Source organism: Ictalurus furcatus, chromosome 28, assembly GCF_023375685.1.
Source record: "Ictalurus furcatus strain D&B chromosome 28, Billie_1.0, whole genome shotgun sequence".
Taxonomy (NCBI): Eukaryota; Metazoa; Chordata; class Actinopteri; order Siluriformes; family Ictaluridae; genus Ictalurus; species Ictalurus furcatus.
In genome coordinates, this window is record NC_071282.1 from 9,213,472 (window position 1) to 9,233,224 (window position 19,753).

The 19,753-nt window shown below is 38.1% G+C and overlaps 1 protein-coding gene across 1 annotated transcript; it reads left to right on the forward strand.

Annotated features, from left to right (window-relative positions):
- Positions 1-7,346: 7,346 nt before the first annotated feature.
- On the forward strand, positions 7,347-10,618 carry m17 (IL-6 subfamily cytokine M17). The gene is made up of 3 exons (XM_053618702.1): positions 7,347-7,537; positions 7,866-8,014; positions 8,857-10,618. The coding sequence occupies exons 1-3, from the start codon at positions 7,480-7,482 to the stop codon at positions 9,316-9,318; spliced, it is 669 nt and encodes a 222-aa protein (XP_053474677.1). The 5' UTR covers positions 7,347-7,479; the 3' UTR covers positions 9,319-10,618.
- The last annotated feature ends 9,135 nt before the right edge of the window (positions 10,619-19,753 follow it).

The window sequence follows — 19,753 nt, forward strand, 5'->3', positions numbered from 1 at the left end:
TTTGACGCGGGCAGCTACAGGAAGCCAGTGGAGGGAGATGAAGAGGGGTGGGACCTGGGTTCTTATGGGCTGGTTGAAGACGAGGCATGCTGCTGCATTCTGAATCACCTAAAGAGGTTTGATGGAGCTGGCTGGGAGGCCCGGGAGTAGAAAGTTGCAGTAGTCTAGCTTTGATATGACAAGAGTCTGTACTAGTAGCTGTGTAGCCTGTTCGGTGAGATAGGGTCTGATTTTTTTTGATGTTATACAGAATGAACCTACAGGGCCGTGCAGTTATTGAAATGTGGTCTGTAAATGTCAAGCTGTCATCAAAAATCACCCCAGGGTTCCTGGCTGTCCTGGTTGATTTGAGTGTGGTTGAGCCGAGCTGTACATTGAGGATACAGTGTATGATGAAGCCTGCAATTTGGAGTCTTTCTCCAGCTTGCTAGAAGTGGTCTTACAGGTATTCTTACTTATACCACAGTGCAGTTCAGTATTTGACTGGTCAGAAGGTGGGGATTAATTTCATATAATAGCATGGCTCAGACAGTATTTCTGGCTCGGCTGTAACATGAATGATGTTTATATTGTGCTTGTTCTAATACGTTGTTTTTTCTACAGTAACAAGTCACACACAGGGACTTGTACGGCAGATGCTCCACTCAAGATTGCTCACATTTCCACATTTAGAGTTGAGTTATAATAGGAAGGGTCTCAGGAAGTCTCAGTCTTAACTTTTTAGGGGGTACTTAGGTAAGTATAATGTGCATGCAGTACATTTCAGGTTTGAGACTTCTCTTATTTTTTATGGGTCTGAGAAAGTGCAATTTAAAAAAAAAAAAAAAATTCCCCTTATTTTTGGGTTGAATATCTCTGGTGGGGGACCAGATACGAACATGAAATCTTCACAGAAATAAGTCCACTATAGTATTATGTATGTAGCACAGTTGGTACTGTACGGGTACAGATTTACAGTTGTTACTGTATGTGTGAATAGATTTTATAGAAATATGGAATTACAGTGGAATGAACAGTGTCATAAATGCATAAACAGAGTTATGGTATTGTTTCTCCTTTGATAAAAGCAGTAAGTGATTACAGTTCATAAGAAAATGTGTTATGGTGTTCCAATGGTAGGATGTGATGAAAATTACAGGCAGGTGAGTTTAGAGGTTGGAGCTAAACTGTGCAGATTTGAAGACCCCTGTGATAGATCATGCTTCACTGTTTTCAATATCAAATGGAGTAACATTTTAGACCCCACCGAAAACCATAAGCTAGTGGATGTCAATCATAAACATAACTACTGTAAAATATTGTTTATTTGAATGATTTTTATGCTTATATTACATCTGTTCAGTTATCAAAATTCTAACCCTAACCCCAGAGTTCTACTAGCCCTAGCTCTGTAACCAGTGGAATCTCAAACTCTTTATTTATTTATTTATTTATTTATTTATTTATTTTACAGCAGAATGCTATAGGGTACTTATTTCTTTGAAAAGTTTAGGTTCACATCTGGTCCCCCACCAGAGATATTCAACCTGAAAGTGAGAGGATTTTTAAAAACTTGCACTTTCTTGCTTCCATAAAAAAAAAGAGAAGTCTCAAACCTGAAAAGTTCTGCTATACTATACTTTAAATATGATACTAATGCTACTATACTTATGTAGGTACCCCCTAAAAAAATTAAGATTGAGACTTGGACCCTTCCCGTTATAAATTTAACCTAATTGTGGAACTATGAGCAATCTTGAGCATTACATTAGGACTTAAGTTCTAAGTCTAAGGAACAAGAATGTGCAAAGTGCTTATGTATGTGCATGTACCTTGTAATGTGCTCTAGAGATCAGTTTATGTTCCAAGGTGCTAGGACCATCCTGAGCTGAGATATTAAGGTTTCTGTAAACAGCTGTACAACGAAAACTTGGTGTGTGCCATTACACAAAGATGTCCGTCATGGTTAAACCAAGTAAAAAAATGATGGTTTTGCAATGCCAATACATAGAGGTAATCACTCAAAAACATTAAGAAAATTTAAAATGGTCAAGCAACCTGTATTGGACCACTTGAGATGGAATGACCCAGGGGCAGTGCTGCCTCAGTGGTTAAGGTTCTGGGTTAGTGAACAGAAGGTCTGAGGTTTGTTCCAGCCCCAGCACTGCTAAGCTGCCACTGTTGGGGCCTTGAGAAAGGACCTTAACCCTCTCTGCTCCAGGGGTGCCATATCATGTCTGACCCCAGCTTCCTAACAAGTTAGGGTATGTGCAGAAAAGAATTTCACAAATGTACAGTATATGTGACAGATAATGGCTTCTTCATCTTTAGGTGCTCTTGCAGATAGATACCAAATGCAAAATACCAACATTGCAAATGTAGTTAAAATACCAGAAATGCAGTATTAATACGCAACAGAGATTGTCCAATGAGCCCATTGAACCTCAAATGATGATTGACCATACCATACTTGCTCTGGACACAATCCATATGATCCACTTAAATTCAGGAATATCACTGTATGTGGATAGTTTTCCTACCTGAATTTACTATTATTATTGGTTCATGCATTTGACTGATTTGGTCATAATTAACTAAATCTGTGCTGAAAAGGACATGATTTAAGGTGATAAATTAGTGCTCACTGCAACTGTCATGTATTTCTGCACACTTCCAGTTTTGTGTGCTGTTTCTCTGTATGTTATTTGTCTTTTAAAATAAAGTTTGTGCATACATACCTATATACCTTAGTGACCTCACTTGGCCTTTGCATCAAATTAAATGGTGAAGTGAATTAAACTGAAACAAAATCTTGCTTGTTTGCTCCTTATTTTGTATGTATTTTCTCAGAAATGCTGGGGAATTTGCTCACTCAAGCATTTCCTGTGTGGTGAAGAGATTAAGAGAAGGTGTGTTTGATCTTTTTTTAATGTGAAGTTACACATATGTACAGTCTAATCTGGGTAAATACCAAGGTAGATGGGCACTTGTTTGTTAAAATGCCAAATACAATAATTTCATACAAATGTGGCCTTGACATGAGAGTCTCTACCCTTCACCCAAATTTGTTGCACCTATAATGGCCTGATTACACTGATTTGCATACACTGAGGGTCTGTATACAGCTGCTGCCTTAAAAGTAACTGGTGCTGTTCCTTCTGCTTGTACTAGGACCAAATGAAGCTGGAAATAAGCTTTCTGATTACATAGTATCTCTGGATGGCCTTTCTGTTCCATCATGCGCAGCAGTTAAAGACCTAGGTGTGATTATTGACTCCAGTCTTTCATTTGATGCTCATGCAGATAATATTACTACACTCTCAGAAAGGATGTGTTAATATCCTATACATGTTTTGTGTTATTACTATTTCAACACACATTGTGTTAAATTATCCAATAAATGTGTTAAAAAAAAAATTCACACGAGTGACCAACACACCATGTTAAACTATTGTCCAATCACGTTGCGGACTGCACTGCCGAAGTCATCATCCAACTCTGAACTCGCCTCAAAGTGAATGTTCGTTGCTTTGACCTTTTGATTGTGACCACTGGTAAGCGGTCATCACTATAATGTTGCTGAAAATGCCTGGCCGAGTTTGTGATATTTAGGCAGGGAGCTCTCAAAAATGTATTCACTGTAAAACAGTAACTCAGCTAGTGATGATTAACTTTACCTATAGTGACGGCTTCAAAAAATGAATATCATGTACTGCTTCCTCAGTGTTGGCGTTATGCTACTAGTGTCATGTGTTTATGTTGGCTGTGAAATATGGACTGAGGTTAATATATAATTCTCTGGGTCTGCATCTTATCTGAGGCTCCGAGTTAGGGTTAGCTAGCTGGATGCTGTCACCAATCACAGTAGGGATGAGTGATGCTAACCTAGACGCTCACTTGAGCTGATAACATTACTCTAGCATACAGCTCACAGTAATGTTAGATATTCCCATTACCTTTTTGAGATACTTATTCACAATGATGTAATACAGAGAGTGGGTTAGCATTAATTACATTTATCAAGTGTTTTGGACAAGGCAAGCTGTAGTAATTAGCATTAGGAGGATGGGTTAGGGCCATGTTTCGTCATGTATTTGGCGAATGGTAATGCTGGTTAATAGATGCAGTCAGTGGTTAATAGAACTTAGATAACTCAGTAATGTTGAGGCCAAAAGTTCTTCACAAGGTTAATGTGACAAAAAGAGAGGATGGGGATTAGGTTGTAATGCTTTCCACTATCTCTGTAATGTAGGTTAAATTAGTTAGGTTGTGCAAAAAAAATGGTGGTGATGTGCTAAAGGCTGGAAAATAAATACTTGTAAGTCAGCTAGATTTACCTGGTAAGTCTACAGTGCCATTTTGTTCATTGGGAGAGTTGAGGTCACATTTCCTCCACTCAATTACACAATTTGGGATTCTGTAACACAATTTCTCAGTTGAAGTCCAAAGGCATTTGTCCATATTTTGTAACTAACAACTAACCAGTGCCCTTTTACAGCTTTTCAAAGGAAAATAATTACATGTGTCAAATATTTTAATGATTTTAATAAATGTCACCTGAATTTCATGCAATTGTTTATTTTGTGAGTATTTTAGTAGAATTTTAGCATACAAACAAATTGCATTTAAGATAATTGTAGGGAAAAAAGTATAAGCAACACATCTGTGTGTTATTTTGCGTTATTTTTTCAAACATCATTATGTCGAAATGTACTAACACACAGTGTTGTCCTTAACTAGACACAGAAATGTGTTCAAAATTAACACATGGTGTATTATTTTTAACACATCTGTTTTAAGAGTCTGTTTTCACATTGTAAAAAATATAATGTCACTAAGGGTGCACGGTGGCTTAGTGGTTAGCACGTTCGCCTCACACCTCCGGGGTTTGATTCCCGCCGGGGCCATGTGTGTGCGGTGTTTGCATGTTCTCCCCGTGCTGCGGGGGTTTCCTCCGGGTGCTCCAGTTTCCTCCCCCAGTCCAAAGACATGCATGGTAGGCTGATTGGTGTGTCTAAAGTGTCCGTAGTGTATGAATGGGTGTGTGAGTGTGTATGTGATTGTGCCCTGCGATGGACTGGCACCCTGTCCAGGGTGTACCCCGCCTTGTGCCCGATGCTCCCTGGGATAGGCTCCAGGTTCCCCGTGACCCTGAAAAGGAGTAAGCGGTAGAAGATGGATGGATGGATGGATGGATAATGTCACTACAGGATACAGAAAAATTTGTTTGCAACATCTGACTAACAGGTATTTCTTGTTGCCCAAGAGTGCCCTGTTAGACTGATTGTTTAAACAATTAATAGCTCTGAATGTCTATTCTTGGTTTGAGCCATGGGATTTGCCTGTGAAGACTGCATTTGTTGTTAAAAAGTAAAAACCTAAAAACCTACATGAAAAACAACAGTAGTTGATGACAGAAATATTGTGAGAACCATGAAGAAAAAACCCCCAAAACAACAGCAGTGACATCACCATCAACCTCCACAGGGTGGGGTGAAGATAGCACAATCCACCATTTGAAAAACACTTCCAGAGCAGAAGTATAGAGGCCATACTACAAGATACTATCCACTCTTACCAATAGTAAGAATGGGAAGGTCACATTAGATTTCACAAAGAAATATGGAAATGAGCCACAAAATTTCTGGAACCAAGTTTAACCTCTAACAAAGTGATGGAAAGGCCAAATTGTAGAGAAACATACAAGTTCATCTGTGAAACATGGTAACACAGTAGTGTCATGGCTTGGGCTTGCATGGCTGCTTCTGGAATGGGCTCACTAATCTTTATTGATTTAACTCATAATGGTAACAGCAGAATGAATTCAGAAGGAAATGCACTCGAACTAATCAGAAGGAACTTCATCATGCAGCAAGACAATAATCTGAAACACACTGCCAACACAAAGGATTTCATTGGGGGAAAAACTGGATGGTTTTAGACAGATTTATTTTATTTATTTTACATGTTGTATTTTCTCTGTATATTGTATATTCTGTATATTGAAGTCTCTGCTAGCTTCTTGCACAAATCCTTAGACAAACCTGGAAAGTACCATGACCTGGAGTTGAGCGGCTGTTGCTCGTTTTATCTGCATTTTGCTGAGAAGACACAAGAGTTCCCCTCCATACACACAATTTAGCTGCTGACCACAGCAACCTCAGACTTGGCATGAACCTCAGACATTGCATGAAATGAAATCTATTGGTGCAAACGTCACTCAAATTCACCAGAAATAGCAGTGAAAACATTTTTTGTCTAAACTGTAAGCAGGCTACAGTTATGCTTTTAGCCTAGGGGTTTCCCATGTGGCTATGAAGTGAGACCCCACAATCTTAGCTGAGTTTTATGCATTTTAATTCACTCCTTATGTATTAATAGTATTTATCATACAGGATAAAATTTACACTAGTGATGCATTGTATCCGGGGTAATAAGAGGTCTAAAAAATCAAATATAAAGCAAGACCATTCAACTTCCTTCAACATAATTCCTCTAATGACGATGGTTTCTAAGCCTTTGCGTCATATTTTACAAAAACATTAATGAAAGTTTGTTATTGAGAAACATATTTCCTGTTGCAAAGCAGCTTCCTGTTGATCAATAAAAAATAAATGCTTGGGAGTTCAGAAAATATGACATTACAGATATTCTATAGCCACCTTTCACAGTTTAAGAGTATGGCATAATTTTTTTAAATACATTTTGTTGATATAATATTATCCCATTCGAACTCAATTATACTCATGATGCACCTCTCTAGGAATGACTTACTTTAGTAAACATTATAAAATGTGTTAATAAATAAAAAATAAAATAGCTAAAAAAACAAAAAAAAAACAAAAACAAAAAAACCAGTTGAATAAATTAAGGAAAACCACCAGTTGAGAGTGAAGAGAGATAAAATAGCATGTGCAGCCATTGCTGTGAGACTGATGTTCTTTCTCCTCCTCACATATAATCACAGAATATCTTACAACTTCATGGCAGTACAGGCAGATTCAAATTGGACTGTATATATGTAAATGGTGAACTGCTATATTAAGAATTTTAGTAATGAAACATCATCATAAGATGTTTCATTGTAACATCATATATGGTAACACAAGTAAATTAAACAGTAGAGACTGACAAACTTTATCATTTCACCTACGAGCTGATAGCATATCAAGTACATATGAAAACACACCCTTACAATAAAGTGTTCAATTTGTGTAGTGTATTCAATTAGTGTATATAAATTATTGTATATATTAGTATAAAAGGTATAAAATTTTTAAAGTGTGTGCAAAAGTCATCAGTAACTTCAGGAGGCTGGAGCATTACACATAGTGCATGTGATGCAAAGGCAAGAAGAAGAAGAAAAAAATTCTGGGAAATCTTGTTGTCTCACAAGGCTGGCTGCGTCATTTCCTTCAATGACAAATGTGTGGTTTCAGGTCTTTAAAATGTTATGCCGGGCTGCGACCATGACTAGTTTCAACCTCTGTGCATGGAGAAATGAATGGTCATGATAGGAACATGTTTTGGCAGGGCCACAGACAACAATCAACATCTAGTAAGTAGAACAACTACACGATAGCACACAAACCTACTGCAGACACACTTTAACATAATGGTTGAATGGACAATTTTATCTAATGACACAATGACCAAATACATTACTAATGTTAATGAATGAGATTTATTAAATTTACTTACTGTATATTCAAGAGATGTGGGTGCTCTGGTAGTGACACTAAATACTAGTTATGAAAGTGATAAGTCTATCAATAAATATTAAATGTAAATTATTTAGCTAAATTATTTACACCAGTACTTCTGTGTTTTAATCTATTGTTCATGGAAATTTAACTTAATCCTGATGTTTCTTCTATACTTCCCAGGGATCTTTCTCTCCCTTGTTCTGTTAACTGTCATTGAGTTAGTAAACACAACAATTCCATGCAAGGAGAGCTGCAATAAAACTATTCACAAAGGTGTGAAGCTCAGCAAGTTAATGAAGAAGAACACTGCAGAACTAATAAAGACATATGTAAGTACATTTTAAATCTGATGCCTAAAAAACATTCATCTTCATACATTTATGTGAACAGTCATGTTTAGCATTACATCATGGAAACTGTTCTAATCCTAATATGCTCAAATGCTGTCAATTTGTGTATCATGACTGAAAAGATAATGCCTCCCATTCATAAACTCATGTGCAACTTGTGGGTGTCTGTGGGTGTTGGCAGGAACATAAATAGCTGTGACAGTATACAGCACTGGGTCGGTTTCCGCAACACAACTTTGTAGTCTAGCATTTGGAATGGGATGAAATGGGGAACTATCACTCACACATTTAGTCCAGAATTAGATGTAATAGATATAAATAGATATGTCTATAGATATAAACATGTTAATACCACCTGAAAGTGTGTTATTATTTTAGTATATTCTGGTTGATTTAGTGGAAAATGTGAAATCAGAACCAATTGCCTGTTTGCTGTCAGTTCACTTGCAGTTCACTTGGCTCAGGTCACTTTTGAACTAGCTAGTTAAATTTCAATTACTTGCTGCAATTGACCTAATTCAGCTAATCAGTTAAGGTAAAGTATGATGGGAATTGAAAAGGCAATTGAAAAGGTTTTACAATAAAGACAGGCTTTGATTTTGAGAATACTGATGTGAAAAGTATGTAACACTCTTTATGTTATGTTACATTTAGTGAATGAGAGCTATAACGTAAGAAAATCTGCTGATTATCGTTGTCCAAGCAAATATGTGGATTCAATTTTACTGATGTCACATTGTCAGTTAAAGCACTTCAGTTAAAGGCTGAAATATTCCCGTCACTGTCTAAAGTTAATAAAATATTTATGTTCTCTCATGCAGCAAGCCAATGAGGGAGACTTTGCAAAGCAGTTCTGCAAAATGCAGAATGACAACGTTCCGACATCAAGCCTCTCAGGACAAACTTCAGCTGATCACATGTTGAACATTTACACACGTCTAAAGGAGTTCCAGCCTCACATAAAGAAAGTTCTGGAGCAGCAGACAGACCTGCTGCCTTCACAAAGCCCTTTGCTTAATAGCCTGAATCAGACTTTGCAACGGACTGGCCACCTTGTCCACAAGGTGACCTGCATTCTGCAGATCGTGCAGCCCAATATTCCATTATCCGAGCCAGCAGCCAGACCTACCGGAATTCCCCTGCCTCAAAATGTGTTTCAGCAGAAGGTCTATGGGTGTGTTGTCCTGACTCGGCTCAACAAGTTCCTCTCAAGAGTTGTCGATGAACTGAGGTCACTCAAGGGTAGCATGTGTGTAATACGAGAAAAAAAGGAACTGTGGTGATGTCATAGAACTAGTGGACAATGATTTGAAATGATTCGTCTTTGAAGGTTGATGGGTATATTTATTAATTATTTATTTTTCCACATAGAGTAAATATAAGAAAATAGCCCGGATAAACAGGGCATACGTTTGATAGTTTCATTTGCAGAGGTATTTATTCCATTAATTTATTGCTATGCCATAATTAATTAATGTATTACTTGAATGCACAAATGTTTCTAAATGACTATAAATTATACTTAGTAATTTTGCAACATTACATTTTTTGGCAGTGAAGAAAAATCTTATTTTCTTATCAAAGGGTCACTGCAGGTCTGAGAGTTTAATTCAACAAATGATCAACCAATGTTCTTAGCAAGTATTTGATGGTATCAAGCCCGACTTAAGTTAGCTATATCATTCTGTATGTGTTATTCCTCTGTAGATAGACAGATCAGACCCAGTATTGCACTTTGACCCAGATTAAGATTTCTTGCCACTGAGGGTCATATATATTGTTAGATGATGATGTTTGACTGCTCAGGAATTCACAAAGATTGTGATGACAGCTGTTAGCCATATTGGCTTTTATGGTATGTGCTTGAATGAACTGGTGGATGGAGCTGGTGCATTTGGGCTGCTGTCTGAGACATGTGTTGAAACAGGTTTAGCAGACAGGAAGTGAAAGAGACTGTGATATCAGCCCTTAATGACGCATTCAGCTAAACACATCAGATAGGAAAGAAAAAACACTGACTAGCTGTCGCCCCTGTCACAAGATGGATGTCTGAGAGAGAGTGTGTGTGTGTGTGTGTGTGTGGTGTGTTAGGTTTAAGCCACTGATTACTAGGCTAGGACAAGACGACATACTTATTCTTGTGAAATATTTTGCTCAGTTCTGATATTGACGCGCTATATGAAAAATTTACAAATCATTTATATTTAAAATTACTATTTGAGCAATTAATGCATATACTGGCATCTGTAAATACAACAGCTGATACAAACACACACATTTGTTTGTTTGTTTTTCTACAGTTAAAAACATGAGCATTACTAATCATATAGCTCATTGCTCTTTGTTTCAGTTTAGATTAAATAATGATAAGTTTGTATCAAATTAGTTTACCCTTCACCCAGTGTGCAACTACAGCATGTGATGATGAGATCCCAAAGCATAACACAGTGGACAAAACCACTGCTGTCAAAGTTGTAGTCAAGCTATAACAATCAGTGTTTTCTAGTTATCCTGTATTAAAATGCCGATTGGGAACTGTGGATAAAGGAACAAATATATAGGAAGTAGCACCAAAATATAATATACCCTTTTCTCCAGTCACATGTCCCTGTAAAAAATGGAAGCCAGGAGGTACATATTCGGTCAAGTCTGAAGTTCCTTGTTGAGCTCTGTGGGCAAATATCTTACTAAATTAGTGTAGCAAATTAGAGTGAAAGTTTTGGAACTATGATAAAAAAAAAAAAACTAAACAGTTTATTATAGTTCTACATATGGAAAGCTTAGACAGATGATTCCTTTATCATTATTATCCTGGTGCTTCCTCAGAACAAACTAACTATTTGTAATAAGGCAAAAGTATCCTCTCCAAATATTTTCTTAGATACAGTTTGAGGATCAAATCCTGAGTTCTAAGGAACTTTAACCTGAAGAGTTAATTTACTGATTCAAATGTAATGTACCTAGTTTGTTATATTGAGGTTTTCACAGAGAGCTTGAATAACTGGATTGGAGACATTAGGTTCTGTTTGAAAGTAATGTTTTTCCAAAAATGTTCCATTTTAAATCTTTCCACTTGAAAAATGAAAATACCTTTTCATAGTACCCCACAACAAGGGTTCTCAAACTTTTTACAGGCAGGGACCCCTTTAACTTCAAAATAAAATCCACAGATCCACTCAGTAGAGATTCCTTTTATAATTAAAGCCACAAACAGCGATAGATGGGCCCTCGCACCCTGGTGCAAGTGTGGGGCTGCTCTGCCAGGGGAACACCATTCCATTTAGCACTTATATGTTGTTAGGAGTGTATCACGATGTAAAACAAGCAAATTCTTTTTGGCAGTAGGTGGCGCTATGACTATAACTGAATATTGGCATGTAGATATCTTCAGGCCAGGACTCAAACATCTGACGTTTGGTGGAGACTGAACATTGTATGTATGAGTTCAAGCATGTTTAGGACTCAAAAATGTGATTCATTTCATGTCCAACTTCAGGCCACCACAGACACGCCCTTCAATGAAAACTCAAATCTTCGCAATTTAACATCGGTTGTTGTTGATCTGATTAAATCTCTGGGAGGAGTTTGTTCAAGTACAAGGCCTGAAAATGGCTGTTGCCAGTTGGTGGCACTATGACAATAACTGAATATTGACATGTAAATGTATTCAGGCCAGGACTGCTAAACATGTAAAGTTTGGAGCAGATGGGACATTGTATGTATGAGTTACAACAACTTCCCGTTTCATGGCGAAACATAAAATTTGTGAGACCGACATGCCCACACCATGCAGCGAAAACTCGATTTGAATAAATCTCTAGGAGGACTTTGTTAAAGTACAAGGCCTGGAAATGGCAAAATCTGACCAAAAATTTAAGAGAAAAATCAAAATGGCTGACTTCCTGTTGAGTTTAGGGCATGAGTTCAAGAGATTTTTTGTACAGATTGCCAGGTTACACGTCTACCGAATTTCGTATATGTAGGTGAAATGTAGCGCATGGCGCACATCGTTGAAATTTTGTAGGAGGCGCTATCGAGACATTTTGCAACGCTCAATTCTAAAACCTGTATCAGATGTAAATGTTTGCCACTTTTGAGGTGTGTGCAAAATTGCATTTGTTTTCGAGCATGGTTAGGCCTAAAAAATGTGATTCGTTTCATATGGCAATTTGTCAGGCCGCCATGGACACGCCCTTCAATGAAAACTCAAATGCTTCGCAATTTCATATCGTGGACTTTGATCAAACATGTGAAGTTTGGAGCAGATTGGACATTGTATGTTTGAGTTATAACAACTTCCCAAAATATGTTAGACCACCACGCCCATGCTGCGCAGCGAAAACTCAAAAGCTTCGCAATTTAGCATTGTCAAGGCCTTTAGATGAGACTGACCAAATATAATGTCTATCAGTATATTTTTCACCAGATGTGATGTGGCTCCAAAGTTTCATGAGTTTGCAGGTATGTTTAGGCCCTCTAAAATGTGATTCACTTGAGAAAATAATAATAATAATAATAATAATAATAATAATAATAATCTGAGCAGATCCAATAGGGCCTTGCACCATCAGTGCACAGGCCCTAATAATAATAATAATAATAATAATAATAATAATAATAATAATAAACGGAGCAGATCCTAATAACTTTAATAATGTTGGTTTGTAACTTCCACTGTAACTACTATTTTTTCCTTTCTTTTTTTTAAATCGTGGACCCCATGGCTATGCATCACAGAAATCTTTGAGTCCCTGGACCTAACTTTAAGACCTACTGCCATAGAGAACCTCTGTGACAATGACTACGTTTACACAGACAGCAGTAATCTAATTATTGAACTTATTCTGAGTAAGACAATATTGTGATTAAGGTGTTTAGATGAGTTGCTTTTAGCATACTCCTTTCATGCTCCCGTTTTACATGTTATAGAACATGGATCGATTAACAGCACACATCATTACGTCCCCATGCCACACCGTCCAACGTTCCCTCCAGAATTTCACATATCAATATACAGTTCGTTTTTGTTATGGTACCGTACACAGTTTTGGGTGTTTTTATTTTTAATTTTTATGAACACTTCAAGTGCGGTTAATTATTTGTCATGCTGTACGTGAAAATAGACGACTGGTTGAAGCCGTAGGCTGCATCCCAAACCGTGTACTTACAGTATCTCACAAAAGTGAGTACACCCCTCACATTTTTGTAAATATTTGATTATATGTTTCCATGTGACAACACTGAAGAAATGACACTTTGCTAAAATGTAAAGTAGTGAGTGTACAGCTTGTGTAACAGTGTAAATTTGCTGTCCCCTCAAAATAACTCAACAGGCAGCCATTAATGTCTAAACAGCTGGCAACAAAAGTGAGTACACCCCTAAGTGAAAATGTCCAAATTGGGCCCAATTAGCCATTTTCCCTCCCCGGTGTCATGTGACTTGTTAGTGTTACAAGGTCTCAGGTGTGAATGGGGAGCAGGTGTGTTAAATTTGGTGTCCTCGCTATCACACTCCCTCATACTGGTCACTGGAAGTTCAACATGGCACCTCATGGCAAAGAACTCTCTGAGGGTCTGAAAAAAAAAAAGAATTGTTGCTCTACATAAGGATGGCCTAGGCTATAAGAAGATTGCCAAGACCCTGACACTGAGCTGCAGCACGGTGGCCAAGACCATACAGCGGTTTAACAGGACAGGTTCCACTCAGAACAGGACTTGCCATGGTCGACCAAAGAAGTTGAGTGCATGTGCTCAGCGTCCTATCCAGAGGTTGACTTCAGGAAATAGATGTATGAGTGCTGCCAGCATTGCTGCAGAGGTTGAAGGGGTGGGGGGTCAGCCTGTCAGTGCTCAGACCATACGCCGCACACTGAATCAAATTGGTCTGCATGGCTGTCGTTCCAGAAGGAAGCCTCTTCTAAACATGATCAACAAGAAAGCCCACAAACAGTTTGCTGAAGACAAGCAGACTAAGGACATGGGTTACTGGAACCATGTCCTGCGGTCTAATGAGACCAAGATAAACTTATTTGGATCAGATGGTGTCAAGCCTGTGTAGCGGCAACCAGGTGAGGAGTACAAAGACAAGTGTGTCTTGCCTACAGTCAAGCATGGTGGTGGGAGTGTCATGGTCTGGTGCTGTACGAGTGCTGCCGGCACTGGGGAGCTACAGTTCATTGAGGGAACCATGAATGCCAACATGTACTGTGACATACTGAAGCAGAGCATGATCAGTATGCAGTATTCCAGCATGATAACAATCCCAAACACACCTCCAAGACGACCACTGCCTTGCTAAAGAAGCTGAGGGTGAAGGTGATAGACTGGCCAAGCATGTCTCCAGACCTAAACCCTATTGAGCATCTGTGGGGCATTCTCAAATGGAAGGTGGAGGAGCACAAGGTCTCTTACATCCACCAGCTCCATGATGTCGTCATGGAGGAGAGGAAGAGGACTCCAGTGGCAACCTGTGAAGCTCTGGTGAACTCCATGCCCAAGAGAAATAAGGCAGTGCTGGAAAATAATGGTGGCCACACAAAATATTGACACTTTGTGCCCAATTTGGACATTTTCACTTAGGGGTGTACTCATGTTTGTTGACAGTGGTTTAGACATTAATGGCTGTGTGCTGAGTTATTTTGAGGGGACAGCAAATTTACACTGTTACACAAGCTGTACACTCACTACTTTACATTGTAGCAAAGTGTCATTTCTTCAGTGTTGTCACATGAAAAGATATAATCAAATATTTACAAAAATGTGAGGGGTGTACTCATTTTTGTGAGATACTGTACCTACTATAGAGCAGCTGAGATGCATGTATTTCACCTACTATATAGTAGGTAAGTACGCGGTTTCGGACACAGCCGTGCTCTCCTGTTCCTGTCGCAAAATGCGGTGAAAACTCACACACAATGTTAATAGTGTGATTAAGGTGTTTACATGTCTGTAACGCACGCTGATAATGTGACTAAAACAGGAGTACTCCACATGTCTTAATTCGATTTGTGTTTACTTCGAGTATGATTTTAATCAGATTAAGGTAATAAAAAATTGCTGTTTACATGGTAGTTTCTTAATCAGAGTATTGTCTTAATCAGGTTAATATTGGATTATTGTTGTCCATGTAAACGTACTGAGTAATACCTGAGACTTCCTGGGGACATTCTGAAGAAGAAAGGTGGGGATTTCTTACTTTCACACATTGCTTACTACAGAAAACAGACAGCGAGAAAGAGGAGAAATGGGTTTGTCTTACGGTGAAATAGAAAGGAGGGCAGTGAGAACTAAACTTGTCAGTGCTTGCACAACTTCACTTCAAAGTGGCAGTTTTGTTCTCCACTCACAGCAGCTACCAAGAAGTGGTTTCAAGTCTTTGATATAAAAGCAACATCAAAGTTCTGATGATAATTTTCTAAGTGCTACAGGAATTTGTTGCAGAATGAGGGCAGAGCATCAGGGCATCTGGGCTTCAATACCTTCGTGAGTACAAAATTAATAAATAAACAAGCAAGCAAGCAAGCAAGCAAGCAAGCAAGCAAATAAATAAATCAATAAATAAATAAATAAATAATGGATTCTTCATTATATTAGTGCTAACTGCAACAACAGAGTAAAAAAAAATAAAAAATAAAAAGTACTGCAATAGGGATTATGCTAGTTTTAAACCAAATACAGCATTCTGATTTTTCCCCAAAGTAAGACAGAATCAATCCAGACATTAAAGATCACAGAATAACCACTAGAATGAGAGAGAAACAACTTTTTAGTTTGTAAACTGGAACCTGATTAATTGATTTACTGGTATAGAGTACATTAGATTTTGGAGCTTTTGCCGGTTTTCTGAGCCGTAGCATTCTGCTGTCAGGCCTTAAAAATATTGAAGTTCTTTTTGTGTAACTTTGTTCTGAAAAGTTTGGGGACAAGAATGATGACAGGTCAAAAAAAGTCGTGTTATCAATTTACACAGAAAGTGTTTCTCAAGCACTTTTTATTCCTCTGTATCAAACGAATCCCAAGGAAAAGATGACGTTTCTGATTTATCTAGCTTGATCCACACCAGCTTTCTAAAACTCTACAGTCTACAGGCTGACCAAATTGGACTTTGCATAATTGTATGTCATATCATAAAAATGAATAAACATAAAGTCAAGATTGCAGTTTACTGTAAATAACAAATGTCACTGTGAAAAGGCTAAAATGATATTTTACAATCAATTTGTATACACTTTTAAAACGTTGTGTGGACAAAATTACACCTATGCCAATCACTGTTGATTAACCAAATGAAAAAAATCAGATTTTATGTCAGCATCAGATAGGAGAAATTGTGTCTTATAGTCCAGAAAGTACAATACATGGCTGAACATTGACAGTGATATTTCTGGCAGTTTCCACTATATACTGTTACTGTATTATTACTAAAACAAGTTATGAAAATACTACTCTACTGTACAACTGTACTGACATCTGCTGGTCAGCAAATATAACCTTCATTCAAGCTCATCAGGACTGTGGAGTGGTATTCATAGGGCTATGTGACACCTGCATAAGCTCTAATGGAAAGAAAGATACATTAAACATTTATAAAGGCTTATTCCAACAGGTGTTATGTGCTTAGTCAATTTTGATGTCAAGTTGAGCAGAAACCTGAGCAAAGTGACATAGACTTTGTTGATATATGATTGTGTTATGACACGTTCTGCTCTGATCCAAGTTTTCCGACTTTGTAGCTCAGTATACTTCTGGTATGTCAGAGTCACATGATGGTGATAATGTAACATAGCTTGCCAAGATTAAGTAAAATTTTTCTTTGCTCATTTTAAGTCTTCTTTCTCTCTCAAACTCACTCACTAACACACAAACTCACTCTAAAGTCAGCCAAACTATACTGTATATAACAAACAAATTTCTGCCATGGAACTGTTTTCATAAAAGAAAAAAAAAAAAAATCTTCATAGCAAAATGAAACTCAAAAAGAAAATTGTGGACCAGACTTTGTTGTTACAGAGTTGCTGCTACTGACATAAATTTTGCTATGTAAGTTTTGTACAGGAGCTTTCAGACTGGGAACACCACACAAGATCCTCACAATTCTCACCTTGTTAAATTTTACTCACTATAATGTAATTCTGAAATACAGTAATTCTAGTAAGGCCACTGTACAAAATGACATCTTAGTGAGTGGAAATATCTTTAATATAGCCAAATGTACCTAGTATTTCCTATCGTAAGATTACAATTTACCAATATTGAATATCAAGGTTGAAGTAGTCTTGTTTTGGCTGATAATTTAAGATTCTGCTCATTTTAAGCATTTATTTCTAGAAAGAAGCAAAATGATCTACCAGTATAATAAGAAAATGTCAAGCATAAAATTAGTAAAAACAACATTTAGAAATTTTTAGTTTAATAATCTTATGTTTGATTTGTTGTAATCTTGTACGTTGTGTTGTAAGAAATACTAGATTTTTTTTTTTTGCCATTAAAGTGAATGATAATGTAAAAATGATAATAGGACTGATAAAGTTTGTACTTTTTTCATCAAACAGTAATTCATAACAGGCATTAATTTGTTCCCTAATGTTGTGGAAAGTTTGTGAGTAATAAAGGATATTCAGCTGACTTATCCTTGTTGTGGAGTTTTGCCCAGTTGAGAAGTTGTTTAGCTAGAAATCTCATAAACAGAGTAGTAACTAATTTCTCCATATTTTAACATTTTAAACATGTTTATATCAGGCAAGAGTGAGTGATGTGAACCCTCTGCTCACCTGACGTATGTCTTTTTATCCTCTGGTTTGGGTTTTAGCTAACACTACAGGGTTTGTGTCAAACTTTGATCGTCTGGAGAAGAAATATACAGATTATATAACAAAATACACACAGACTTAATTTAAAAAAACCAAAAAAAAAAAAAACAAAAAAAAAAAAACCAGAAGTGACCAGGCATTATAGCTTTGTCTTAGCTAGCTACATCTGGCTAACTTCTGTAGAGATGTATAGAATTCTCTATATTTAGGCCATGGTCCAGTGTTCCGTTTCATTCCAATGTTCAAAACCATGCCGGTAGGTGTTATAGTGACTAACTAGGTTGTGCAGTTGTGTGACTGGCATCTCTTCCAGGGTGTATCCCTGAACTGCACCACATATGTCCCTGGGATAGGCTTGGCATCCATCACAACCCTGAGGTAGGTGTTAGGTCAACTCATGCCATGAACTCCATTTCCCAGCCTGCACTATGGGCTACAAACATGGCCATCATGGACTACAATTCCCATAACACTCACACACTGACACATTCACTCTCAGTTTCATTTTGATCAATACACACCTGCAACTAATTCACAGCACAAACACACACACATAACAAAAGGACTTTTCATTCCACTCACTCATTGTGAGGTTTACACTCCATTCCTTGCATTTGTGACTATACCAAGCCTGTTATACAGTGCATCCGGAAAGTATTCACAGCGCTTCACTTTTCCCACATTTTGTTATGTTACAGCCTTATTCCAAAATGGATTAAATTCAGTATTTTCCTCAAACTTCTACAAACAATACCCCATAATGACAACGTGAAAGAAGTTTGTTTGGAATCTTTGCAAATTTATTAAAAATAAAAAACAAAAAAGCACATGTACATAAGTATTCACAGCCTTTGCTCAGTACTTTACCGAAGCACCTTTGGCACCAATTACAGCCTCAAGTCTTTTTGAGAATGATGCTACAAGCTTGGCACACCTATTTTTAGGCAGTTTCTCCCATTCTTCTTTGCAGGACCTCTCAAGCTCCATCAAGTTGGATGGGGATCGTCGGTGCACAGCCATTTTCAGATCTCTCCAGAGATGTTCAATCGGGTTCAAGTCTGGGCTCTGGCTGGGCCACTCAAAGACATTCACAGAGTTGTCCTGAAGCCACTCCTTTGTTATCTTGGCTGTGTGCTTAGGGTGGTTGTCCTGTTGGAAGATGAACCTTCGCCCCAGTCTGAGGTCCAGAGCGCTGTGGAGCAGGTTTTCATCAAGGAGGTCTCTGTACATTGCTGCATTCATCTTTTCCTCATTCCTGACTAGTCTCCCAGTTCCTGCCGCTGAAAAACGTCCCCAAAGCATGATGCTCCCACCACCATGCTTCACTGTAAGGATGGTATTGGCCAGGTAATGAGTGGTGCCTGTTTTCCTCCAGACATGACGCTTGATATTCAGGCCAAAGAGTTCAATCTTTGTCTTGGTCTAAGAGTCCTGCAGGTGCCTTTTGGCAAACTCCAGGTGGAGTCATGTGCCTTTTACTGAGGAGTGGCTTCCATCTGGCCACTCTACCATTCAGGCCTGATTGATGGAATTCTGTTGAGATGGCTGTTCTTCTGGAAGGTTCTCCTCTCTCCACAGAGACACGCTGGAGCTCTGTCAGACTGACCATCGGGTTTTTGGTCACCCCCCCCGACTAAGACCCCTCTCCCCCGATCGCTCAGTTTGGCCGGGCGGCCAGCTCTAGGAAGAATCCTGCTGGTTCCAGACTTCTTCCATTTATGGATGATGGAGGCCACTGTGCTCATTGGGACCTTCAATGCTGCAGAAATATTTATGTACCCTTCCCCAGATCTGTGCCTCGATACAATCCTGTCTTGGAGGTCTACGGACAATTCCTTGGACTTCATGGTTTGGTTTGTGCTCTGACATGCATTGTTAACTGTGGGACCTTATATAGTCAGGTGTGTGC

Bases quoted from the DNA above. Each gene is read 5' to 3' on its own strand.
- m17 (XM_053618702.1), top strand. From the start codon at position 7,480: ATGAATGGTCATGATAGGAACATGTTTTGGCAGGGCCACAGACAACAA. The intron at 7,538-7,865 runs GTAAGTAGAACA...TATACTTCCCAG, and splicing joins CAGACAACAATCAACATCTA to GGATCTTTCTCTCCCTTGTT. The intron at 8,015-8,856 runs GTAAGTACATTT...TCTCTCATGCAG, and splicing joins CAGAACTAATAAAGACATAT to CAAGCCAATGAGGGAGACTT.